The 12,815-nt window shown below is 44.8% G+C and overlaps 1 protein-coding gene across 4 annotated transcripts in view; it reads left to right on the forward strand.

Moving 5' to 3' along the window:
- Nucleotides 1-8,553: 8,553 nt before the first annotated feature.
- The window catches only part of LOC106560248 (cytoplasmic polyadenylation element-binding protein 2), a 30,498-nt gene continuing 26,236 nt past the window's right edge, over nucleotides 8,554-12,815 (forward strand). For 3 of the 4 annotated variants that reach the window (XM_014122909.2, XM_014122910.2, XM_014122911.2), the window contains exon 1: nucleotides 8,555-10,076. In XM_014122909.2, coding sequence (XP_013978384.1) covers nucleotides 9,555-10,076 — 522 coding nt within the window. In that variant the 5' untranslated portion in view covers nucleotides 8,555-9,554. Of the gene's footprint in view, nucleotides 10,077-12,815 lie in introns of all 4 variants that reach the window. The other variant, XM_014122912.2, reaches the window with a different exon arrangement.

Raw genomic sequence — 12,815 nt, forward strand, 5'->3', positions numbered from 1 at the left:
CTCTAACCAATAGTGCAAAAAAGGTATTGAACAATAGGTAAGTAAAGAAATAAAACAACAGTAAAAAGACAGGCTATATACAGTAGCGAGGCTATAAACGTAGCAAGGCTATACACACACACCGGTTAGTCAGGCTGATTGAGGTAGTATGTACATGTAGATATAGTTAAAGTGACTATGCATATATGATGAACAGAGAGTAGCAGTAGCGTAAAAGAGGGGTTGGCGGGTGGTGGGTGGCAGGACACAATGCAGATAGCCCGGTTAGCCCAATTGAGGTAGTATGTACATGAATGTATAGTTAAAGTGACTATGCATATATGATAATCATAGAGTAGCAGCAGCATAAAAGAGGGGTTGGGGTGGGGGGGCACACAATGCAAATAGTCTGGGTAACCATTTGATTACCTGTTCAGGAGTCTTATGGCTTGGGGGTAAAAACTGTTGAGAAGCCTTTTTGTCCTAGACTTGGCACTCCGGTACCGCTTGCCATGCAGTTGTAGAGAGAACAGTCTATGACTGGGGTGGCTGGGGTCTTTGACAATTTTTAGGGCCTTCCTCTGACACTGCCTGGTGTAGAGGTCCTGGATGGCAGGCAGCTTAGCCCCAGTGATGTACGCACTACCCACTACCCACTAGTGGGCGCTTTGGTTATTTGACTGCAGGAAAGGTACATGTTGTGTGTACTATGTTATCACACACTGATTTCTATCCACAACAATTCAGTTTGGTGCAAACATCACTGGTGGGAAAATGCGCATATTTTCTTAATGTAGTTTTTTGAATATTCACATGGTAATTTTTCACCAATTGAATGGAATCCTAGCCACAGTCTATCAAATTACATTGCCAAAGTGAAATAATTTGAGACAATGGAAGTTTTATTGAGTACAGTCAGGCAGTAATACAGGAGTCAAATCGCATAGGGAGTCTCATCAGATGTTATCAGCAAGCCAGAGGCATCCCACTTGGCACACACTGGTTGAATCAACGTTGTTTCCACATCATTTCAATGTAATTACATTGAACCAACGTGGAATAAACGTTGAATTGACATCTGCGCCCAGTGGGATCTGTGGAAAGAGCACAAGTAGTACAAAGATTTACGTGAAAACATAACAAATGTATCATTCAACATTCCACCTAAAACAATGACATGAGCTTTGTCCCAATTCATCTCTGCTCAAATCCTCACTTCCTCTCTACTCGCATCCTTCTCAAAACCCATTGGAGGTCTGAGATCCTCCAATTGAGTCGTGGAAAAAGGATGCAAGGAATCGAGGAAAGATAAAATGGCACAGAGCTGTTGCATGTTTGCCTCAATATGGAATGGCAGACGTGGAACTGAGTCGAGCTGTACAATCCACACCATTCGTCAGCATTGAGCCATAAGAAACCCTCTTTAAAATTTAGTTAAGAAACACATAAATTAGAATACAAGTACTGTATGTTTAAGCCTGTTTAAGCAGTCATACGTGACTGTTAGGAGTGCGGTGCCATACCTTTTAGCTCCCTGGTGTAGAAGAGCTGGCGCACTAAATATGAAGTTGCGGCAGATGTCTGTGGAGGGGGTCTTGGCCACGCTCTGGCTGTTCTCCAGACAGCGGTAATGCTGGAATGTGTCCCAGGCACTGCTCTGGCCACGTCACCTCCCTCAGAACACGTGAAGATCTCCAGGTTTTTACAGTGAGGCATCAGCACAATCTATAGAGACAGCAGAAAGATAAGGGAGATGGAATTAGTTTTCGTCGAAGGGCTAAATCCTAATTTGAGATCCTTGTAGCATAAAATGTTATGCAAGTGACATCACTGCATGATTAACGCAAAGGTCTCAGTTGTGTCTAGGTGTTTAACAGTGTGTGTGTGGGAACTAACCAAGTCGATGATTGTATATGGGGACTGGACATCACTGAGTGCAGAGTAAAGGGACAAGCTCAGGCGAACAGTGTATTTCATCCCTGCCTCGAAACACATTGGTTTTGGGAGAACCAAACATCTGAGGAGACGACAGAGAGAGAGATGTCAGAAAACACTGCACTAAATCAGACTCAAGAAAAGTGTCAGTATGCCACTCGTCAGTCAGTATGGCTCAGTATTGAACAGCCTGGTATCATTTCATGCCCAACCCTCCTCGTAAAACGCTATCCTCCTATAGGTTTACACTTCATCCTTTGCCTAACCTACTTATATATAGTACATTCAGTATGAAACCATTCTCTGTATAGAACCATCTTTTTAACCAATAGACAGCAGTTGGTCAAGGTCAATTACACGTCACCCTCTCAGTACCACTAATGATTAAGTGATTGGTGGATGTCATGGTTACCGGTTCGATTTTCCAACGGGACCAGTATGAAAAAGTACAAAAATGTACTCGACTTACCTGTACCCCCACGGTACCCCTGTATATAGCCTCATTCTTGTTATTTTATTGTTACTTGTTTGTTTTTTTTACTTTAGTTTATTTAGTAAATATTTTCTTAACTCTATTTTCTTAAAACTGCATTGTTGATTAAGGGCTTGCAAGTAAGCATTTCACGGTAAGGTCTACACCTGTTGTATTCCGCGCATGTGACAAATAAAATTTGATTTGATTTTAAATGTCTGCACTCACTACTACTGTAAGTCGTCTGGATAGGAGTGTCTGCTAAATGAATAAAATGTAAAGAATAATAAAAATACATGTGGGGGGAAGAGAGAAAAAGAGAGAAGAGGGGGAGCACTTACACAATAAAATAACATACAACTAACCAGGGGGAGAGAGAGGAAGAGATGGGGGAAGAGGAAGAGGGGAGAGAGGAAGACATTGACTTTAAAAAGAATGGACAAAGCCAAAGAGGACATCTCTCCATTGTTTCCTATGTGAAGTCTCAGTGGCGCATTTGAAGATCAGGAATGTCATTTTAGCATGTAGATATCTTGCTTCATGGAGGAGTTTTTGGAAATATTACATGAGCAGTTTGAGCTGCTCTAGGAAGTGATGTTGCAGGCTAGCTCAGTGCTGCTACCTCTCACGGAGTATCTCAAGGGTACTGCAGGCGACAAATTATCCTTAAATTATCAAATAATATGTTCAAGGATATACATCTGGTGAAATAGAAGCAAGTATTTGTACCATGATTGTGTTTAAAAAATAAATACAAATTATACACAAATATTGACTACGAAGATTGCCATACTACCTTTGACTATAATTGGGGATCCTGCCTTCTGAAAATACTGCCTTCAGTACTCCGGTTTGCCTTCAACCTGAAATCCTAAATGAAAGGGGGCAGTCATTCTCCCCTGGAAGAAGGAGAGGAGGACAAGAGGTGAGGGAGAGAAAGTGAAGGGTCATGTTCAGTGTGTCACACCAAAATGCTAGTCTTATTTCTCTGGAAGACACAGAGACACTCGACCGGTCCCAGGGACTTGACTCATTAGCCACTCCTCGACCAATCAGTTCTGCACAAGTTTCTAATCAATTTATTTATTAATTAAGACCTTTCTGTTATACACGTACTTATAAAATGTTATTGATTATTGAAGGGTTACTAAATTCTGACGTCTACTCTGACACTCATACACACATTCCACTCTACATTCACTGGGCCCCTCTACTCAAGGTTTGATGTTAGCTACTCAGTGTTTCTGTGTCAGGTAGAATAGCCTTCTGTGTCCCAGAGGAACAACTGAGTCTTCAGGGAAGTCACACTTCTGTTCAAACACAACTGGGTGACTTGATGGGATATGTTTCACTCTAATCATGACATGAACATTTTAATATCCATGAATGTACATCCCTGAAGTTGACAGACCTTACTGCTGTAAAAATGTGTCATTTAGAAAATCACTGATCTTGTTATTGCTTTTCCTTATTGTTTGTAAATAGAATGTCTGTAGAATGTTTCTTTGTAAAATTGTTGACAAAACAATCCTGCTTCTGAATGAACTCAATTACAATGTCACATATTTGACTAAATAAGATTTTGCTGAGAATATGTCAGAAGGACAGCAGTGTGTGTGCGGGATGAGTGTTTGCAGAGGCTTTATCAGTCAGCTGCACAGAGACACTATTCAGTGGCGAGAGAAACACAACAAAGGGACAATTTAAAGGAACAAAGGCAGTCACTTCCTGCAGGCCATGCTGGCTGCAAATCAGAACAAAACCTCCCACAACCTCCCACAAACCCTAAGGAGACCTTTAACAAACCTTCAGACAGACTTCCACAAACCACCAGATGACCTTACAAACTTTCAGGGAACATAACATACTGTATTATATAGCCTTTGCCTAGCCCTGCCCCTGAGCAACACACAGGAACACACCAATGCTTATCAATTTTGGAACCGCAATGATGAAATTGAGTCATATTTGGTACGGTGTATACTGAGTGGGTTTCGGTGTAGGAGAAACGTACAGTTATTTACAGTAGGCTTTTATATAGGAAGGTATGCATCATCTGATTCAGACCCTGACGCCATCATTCTCCCAGTCGATTTGTATACTGTTCTCCTCAACAAACCTAGAAAGCAGATACGTGTAGTATTACTCCATCCAATATATACTGAACAAAATTATATTACTGTTCGTATAAGGAAATCAGTCAATTTAAATAAATCCATTAAGCCCTAATCTATGGATTTCACATGACTGGGCAGAGGCACAGCTATGGGTGGGCCAGTGAGGGCATAGGCCCACCCACTTGGGAGCCAGGCCCACCCACCGAGGAGCCAGGTCCAGCCAATCAGAATGAGTTTTTCCAGACAAAAGGGCTTTATTACAGATAAATGCTCCTCAGTTTCATTAGCTGTCCAGGTGGCTGGTCTCAGACGATCCCACAGGTGAAGAAGCCAGATGTGAAGGTCCTGAGCTGACGTGGTTACACATGGTCTGCGGTTGTGAGGCCGGTTGGACATACTGCCAAATTCTCTAAAATGACATTGGAGGCAGCTTATGTTAGAGAAATTAACATAAAATTATCTGGCATCCAATCTGGTGGACATTCCTGCATTCAGCATGCCAATTGCACGCTCCCTCAAAACTTGAGACATCTGTGACATTGTACTGTGTAACAAAACTGCACATTTTAGAGTGGCCTTTTATTGTCCCCAACACAAGGTGCACCTGTGTAATGATTCTGCTGTTTAATCAGATTCTTGATATGTCACACCTGTCTGTTGGATGGATTATCTTGACAAGGAAGAAATGCTCACTAACAGAGATGTAAACAAAATTGTGCACAACATTTTAGAGAAATAGGTTTTTTTGTGTGTATAGAACATTTCTGGGATCTTTTATTTCAACTCATAAAACATGGGACCAACACTTTACATGTTGCAGTAATATTTTTGTTCAGTATAGCACCATAACTGAAATACAAGATGTCAGTGTTGAGTGATACACAAGTGACACACTTATTGTTTTCTGGGGGAGGGATCTGAGAGATGATGGGGTATGCTACTTCAATGCAGGAACAAAGTGATCAGGCTTGATGGACAGGTCTGTCAGGATGAGCTGATCAATGCCCGACCTCGCCCCACCCCTTACAACACAAACAAACACACAGCCCTGAGTCAAATACAGTAATCAAACTGACAAAGGGAAATGCAGATGACCTGTTGCCGTGACTACAGCAGCTGCACTGTGTCACAGAGTGAACCCACCCAGACCAAGGCCTAATTTGAGCTTGCCTAACACACACCATGAAATCTGAGATAGGTCTAGATCAACATGACAGGTGTACTGTGATGGCCAAAGGTAGCGTTATAACCAACCATGTAACCATGTTAAGACCTGTTTGGTTTTGTAAGTCGCATTTGCACACGTGTGTGTGTGTTTGTGTGAATAGAAAGTGTTGATGGTGTATATGAGTATACCAAGTGCTTTTTACATGTTGTTCAATTTAGTTTTTTTACGACTGTGCCAGTGCGAAACTGAGTTTGTGTGTAAATGTGAGTTTGTGTGTGAGCCATCCCAGGTTAGTTGTTTGTGCCTGTCTGTGTTAAGATGACTCCCGAGTGGTGCAGCGGTCTAAGGCACTGCATCTCAGGGTTACAGGCGTCACTAAAGACCCTGGTTCAATCCCGGGCTGTATCACACCCGGCTGTGATCGGGAGTCCCATAGGGCAGCGCACAATTGGTCCAGCGTTGTCCGGATTAGGGGAGGGTTTGGCCGTCATTGTAAAATAAGAATTTGTTCTGAACTTTCTTGCCGTTAAATAAAGGTTAAATAAAAATACAAAATAAATAAGATGTGTAGGTTAGAGGTTGGGATTTAGGTGTCATATTGTGCATGTGCCACTGCCAGCCCAGGGACAGGGCTGCTGGAGGCCTGAGCCTCAGAGAACAACCCCAACCAGCCACCCTTGCAACAGCACCCTCCAGGCCCCAGCCATGGTCCCCTCCCCCGGTCCTGTCTAATCAGTGTGTGTAGGAGGGCATGCACTAACAGCTGGCAGCCTGCCTGCCCCATCATCACTCCCCCACCACTTACCCCAGACTGGGTAATCACAGCCATATGATTGCTCAGTACCCTCGGTGGCTGCCACACCTGCCCCTTCTCTCACTGGTGGGATGTCCCATCTGGGACACATGGGGGGGGGTACATATGGTGTCTACTTACCAACAAAACAGCTGAAAGTGCAATGAGGACAGAGATCACTGGAGAGAAATTCTTTGTTTTGAAAAAAAAAACATAATGAGTGACGCATCATACGTCCGGTCCGGTCCGATACCAATGTGTTGTAGTGGCAGCCATTGCTTGTGTTGGTCTCAAGAGTTCCTCAGATTCTGATAGGTTGCATATCTGTCACAAAATCTTTATTGCAGATTTCATACTTTTATTACATGGATATAATACATGTTTGTGGTGAAAGGTCATGGAATGAGAAAGGGAAAGGGGAAAGGGGGATGCCTAGTCAGTTGTACAACTGAATGTATTCAACTGAAATGTTTCTTCCTCATTTAACCCAACCCCTCTGAATCAGAGAGGTGTGGGGGGCTGTCTTAATGGACATCCACATCATCAGCGTCTGGGGAACAGTGGGTTAACTGCCTTGCTCAGGGGCAGAACGACAGATGTTTACCTAAGAAACTAGCCCTGTATGTACGTATGTGTATGTAGGTGGTTGTTAGGTGCTGAGCAAATGGAACGTTGACTATGACACACACCAGTGTGGTTCAGTGATATCCCTCCTCATTATGTCAGATGATATATACTGTAGATATATACAGTACCAGCCAAAGGTTTGGACACACCTACTCATTCAAAGGTTTTTCTTTATTTTCTACATTGTAGAATAATAGTGAAGACATCAACACTATGATATAACACATTTGGAATCATGTAGTAACCAAAAAAGTGTTAAACAAATACAAATTGATTTTAGATTCTTCAAAGTAGCCAACTTTTCCCTTGATGACAGCTTTGCACACTCTTGGCATTCTCTCAACCAGTTTCATGAGGTAGTCACATGGAATGCATTTCAATTAACAGGTGTGCCTTGTTAAAAGTTAATTTGTGTAATTTCTTTCCTTCTTAATGTGTTTGAGACAATCAGTTGTGTTGTGACAAGGTAGGGGTGGTATACATAAGAAAGCCCTATTTGGTAAATACCAAGTCCATATTCTGTGTGTATACCATGTTAAATGCAGTCTCTATGCAGGTTTAAGCGCAACAGATACCCAATGATCTTCACAATCCTTTGAGTTCTTGGTCCCTTTCATCAATACAAACCATCAGTATTGGATGTAGTAACTAAATAGAGTTTCTACCAGCAATCATTTACATATTGATGAGATTGAATGCAAATACTGACCCAGGGAAACGCTCCATTCAGTGGCTGGATCAACACAGACTTTAATGTTTAAATCCATTAAACAGCACTTTATAAAGCTTTGAAAAGGTATAGCCACTTATGATTATGATCATGTGTGTTGTGTTAAAGAAAGAAAGTATGCATATTTTCCCTTCTAGCCATTAAATCAAGTTAAGGAGGAAATCGACGCCTTTGCAGCCTAAATGGAGAATGTATAGCCAGCTGCATATTCCCTTTGGACAGTAAAATTAAATGACTCAATATCGCCATCTGCCGGAATTTGGCCTAACGGTGGTGGGGTTGGGGTATCTGACATAGGGGACTGGATTAGTTCTTGACTTGGACTGAAATAGGTGCTGGTACTCATTTTGGGTTCTGGTAGGCCTACTGTTTATATTTAGGTGCAGGAGCTCCACAATACTTTTGAGCTAATATTCTATAAGATTAATAGGAGCTCAAGCAGTAGAACATTTGAGGTGCCGGTACTCTGCTCCAGTGAGCTCCTGCCCATGTCAAGCTACACTGAATGTGCTCATTCTGCCCAAACCTGCAGTAGATAAAACAAACTCAGAAATGCAATTTAAAGCTTAATATTCAGGACATCATGATGAACTACTGGACCTTGTGAATAAGGAAAGAATGACGTAAACAATGCGGTGTTCTTTACAGCTCGGTCCGGTAGAAGCGCTCAGCAGCATTCACTACAAAGGGCGAAGCGAGGGTCAGAAAAGAACATGATGCGGACGTGACGTAGGCGTCATTCACTGGGGACCTTTAATCCGCTGCCGCAGCAGCCCGGCCGGTAACGAGAGGAGGGGTACACGGTCAGTCAGGATTGGATTGCGCAGGCTACAATATAACCGGATATATTTATAAATAGGGGCCTATATTAATCGATTTTAAAATAAGAAAATAATATTAATTGTAGAACACGCCGACTGAACAGAGACAAACCCCTCCTCTCTCGTTAGGCTACTTTGTCGACGCATCTATTATGCACTGTGTTCTCTTCTAGGCGGAGAATTGAAAAACTTCGTTCAAATTAATATTTTTACACAAATAAATGGATGATTACGGGTTCGGTTTATTACAGACAGCGACCATTGGACACAACTCTACCCTTCTCGAAGGACGAGCTTTCTGATCCTAATGCTCCTCCTCTTCTGCGGTTTCCATCGGCCAGTTGTGCCCCGGCTCGCCCTTGGTCTCGCGCAGTAGCCTCGCTGCCTTGTCCCCACTGTTCCTGTCAGCTGCTGCGCATCAGCAAAACATGCAGAATGAGTCTGTGGGGGTGACAACCGAACAACGACCCTAGTCAACAGAGGAAAACTACAGCAGCAGCAACAACAACACAATCAATAAAACCGGGACACAGCAACCAAACCAAACCAACAACCAGCTGGGAACCCTCACTTCCCTCACAACCACCTGAACCAGAATCCAGATTTTCCAGATTTTGGTCATTTTTGCCCGACGCAGTCTATCAGTGACCTTCAGCACGACCGGAAAATACATCAGCAGTTAAGTCAGCGAGCTGAGTTTGGCTGCACTGAGTCGCCCCCACCCCAAGGAAAATTCAGTCACCTGCGGCAGAGGCAGCCTTTCACCGCTCAAGTCTCCACCGAACCCGAGCGCAGCGCTACTCCAGACCGGGACAAATCGGCCGCTCGCCAGTGGAGGACATTGAAGCCGATGTGGAGACTGCCGCGTTGCCATCGCCCACTTCCGTAAATCCAAACAAGGTTAGGATCCAAATGGACTCCCCCATCACCCACCATATAAATAACGGCAATGGCAGTAGCACCGGCAATATGTTGTCCGCAGGACTCGGGGGCGGTTTTCCGAACCTCCAGAACCAAGAGATGCAGAACCCGAGTGGCGCCTCAGCTTCACCTCCCCTCCCTGGATTTGGAACCCCGTGGTCCGTTCAGACCAGCTCTCCACCACCCGTTTCCAACTCGGCCAACCCTATCCACCACTCAAACGCGATTAATCAGATGCCTCATACCGACCCAGACAACAGCTTCTATCCCGGTATCCCCTCCTCTATCAACCCGGCCTTCTTCCAGAGTTTTTCTCCGGTGTCGACTAATCCATGCCCAGGGATTAACGTGCAGGGCTTCAGCAGCCAGTTCTCACCCCAGATCAACGCCCACCAGCAGCCGCAGCAGCAGAGCCGCAGGTCCCCCGTAAGCCCCCAGATGCACCCCCAGCACCATCAGCACCAGCAGGGCGCCTTCCTGCAGCAGAGGAACAACTACAACCACCACCACCAGGTGAGCTAGCTGCTCTCTATTCACCTGTTCACATGGAAACCCCACATCAGCCTCCTCATAGAATAGAGGATTGAGCCTTTAAAATGACAGATAGAAAGAAGCTGTTAAAGAGGTGGGGATATTAATGTCATCATTTTTGTAAAGCTGATATAGGCTACTAGGCTTATACACACCTCTTAGATTGTATTGGGTTCAAGCCATGGTTATACATATATGTTATTACATGTTACTATGCAGAAGTGCATAAACCCAGCTATGATAATGAAAACAAATGTGGCCCTGTGCTCCTGGGACAGAAGGTCCATGTAGAAGAGCTGCCTGGCCAGGGCAGGGCAGGGGAGGGACTGACTGCATTATTCATAGACGAACCCCACACTGGCTTGACTTCTCCAGTTGTCAGTTAACCTACAGCAAACAGTTTCAGGCCTGCCTCAACCCCCAACACCATTATGGAGAAACTGCCAACCAGCACTCCTAATGGCTAGGACCTTCTCATGTGACACTGCTGAGATAAGGCATGACCTGAAAAGCAGCTATCTCTCTTTGTGTGTGTGTGTGTGTGTGTGTGTGTGTGTGTGTGTGTGTGTGTGTGTGTGTGTGTGTGTGTGTGTGTGTGTGTGTGTGTGTGTGCGCACACCTTTTATCAATCTAAACCCATGATCATAGAAGGCAAATAGGTTTTATCTGTAATGCATGTGTCGTGTCCTCTGTTATACAGATAACTGCTGCTATACAGATGTAGGATCTTAATTTGAGCCAGTTTGCTACAGCAGGAAAATAATCCTGCAGCAACAGGGAATGGGAATTATTCTGTGGATTATAATTTATGGACATTTTTATAGGGCTTGATACATTTTTCTTAAGGGAAAATCAAGTCTGAATTTTCAAAGTGGGAATTACAAACTTCTGAAGCCTTTTTAAACTTCAAATACACCACAACTTTTAAATGTGCTGCATTGCAGGAAAGTACTCCTGCAACAGGGTGATCAAATTAAGATCCTACATCTGTAGGCATAGTTTCTCCCTCAGTAGCAGGGCGGGGGAGGCTGAAGGGGAGGGAGGGGAGAGAGGCGAACAAGGGAGCATCACTGAATCTGACTTTTGTTCTCTGCTTGAGGCTGGCACAGAGCAGGGTATAGGCTTCACATATCACTGGTTCAGGCTGATGCTCTCTATCTGAAGTCACAGAGGCAGAGAGAGGCTGTACTGACATTGGGGGTCATGGGATTTTACTTGATGGGGGGGGGGTATATCTGATAACCAGAGGCTATGCACATAGCCCTCATCATGGGGGTGGGGTGATGACGCTATATTGTGGCTTGCCTGTGTCAGCTAGAAAGAACATCCCCACTGCAGCAATAGATTTGCTCTCAGTCACAAGGGAGATTTCAGGACTCCTTATTGCAGGCTCCAAAGTGCTATTGACATCAAGAGCTGTACATACATACAGCATAGGGTAGAGGGCTGGAGACTGCTGCATGACAGCATTTGAGTGTGTGCATGAGAGAGTTGGTGGTGTCAGTGTGGATGTATGGTGGAGACAGACAGAGAGAGAGTAATGGACGTTGGTGGTGTCAGTGTGGATGTATGGTGGAGACAGACAGAGAGAGAGTAATGGACGTTGGTGGTGTCAGTGTGGATGTATGGTGGAGACAGACAGAGAGAGAGTAATGGACGTTGGTGGTGTCAGTGTGGACGGGATACTTAGTATTAGTCATAAAGCCCTAAATCTTCTTAGCCACTCGCCCCCCACACAGGACCAGGTCATAGTAGACTGTGGTAGAGGGAGAAACACAGGACCAGGTCGTAGTAGACTGTGGTAGAGGGAGAAACACAGGACCAGGTCGTAGTAGACTGTGGTAGAGGGAGAAACACAGGACCAGGTCGTAGTAGACTGTGGTAGAGGGAGAAACACAGGACCAGGTCGTAGTAGACTGTGGTAGAGGGAGAAACACAGGACCAGGTCGTAGTAGACTGTGGTAGAGGGAGAAACACAGGACCAGGTCGTAGTAGACTGTGGTAGAGGGAGAAACACAGGACCAGGTCGTAGTAGACTGTGGTAGAGGGAGAAACACAGGACCAGGTCGTAGTAGACTGTGGTAGAGGGAGAAACACAGGACCAGGTCGTAGTAGACTGTGGTAGAGGGAGAAACACAGGACCAGGTCGTAGTAGACTGTGGTAGAGGGAGAAACACAGGACCAGGTCGTAGTAGACTGTGGTAGAGGGAGAAACACAGGACCAGGTCGTAGTAGACTGTGGTAGAGGGAGAAACACAGGACCAGGTCGTAGTAGACTGTGGTAGAGGGAGAAACACAGGACCAGGTCGTAGTAGACTGTGGTAGAGGGAGAAACACAGGACCAGGTCGTAGTAGACTGTGGTAGAGGGAGAAACACAGGACCAGGTCGTAGTAGACTGTGGTAGAGGGAGAAACACAGGACCAGGTCGTAGTAGACTGTGGTAGAGGGAGAAACACAGGACCAGGTCGTAGTAGACTGTGGTAGAGGGAGAAACACAGGACCAGGTCGTAGTAGACTGTGGTAGAGGGAGAAACACAGGACCAGGTCGTAGTAGACTGTGGTAGAGGGAGAAACACAGGACCAGGTCGTAGTAGACTGTGGTAGAGGGAGAAACACAGGACCAGGTCGTAGTAGACTGTGGTAGAGGGAGAAACACAGGACCAGGTCGTAGTAGACTGTGGTAGAGGGAGAAACACAGGACCAGGTCGTAGTAGACTGTG

Source organism: Salmo salar, chromosome ssa10 (genome assembly GCF_905237065.1).
Source record: "Salmo salar chromosome ssa10, Ssal_v3.1, whole genome shotgun sequence".
NCBI lineage: Eukaryota > Metazoa > Chordata > Actinopteri > Salmoniformes > Salmonidae > Salmo > Salmo salar.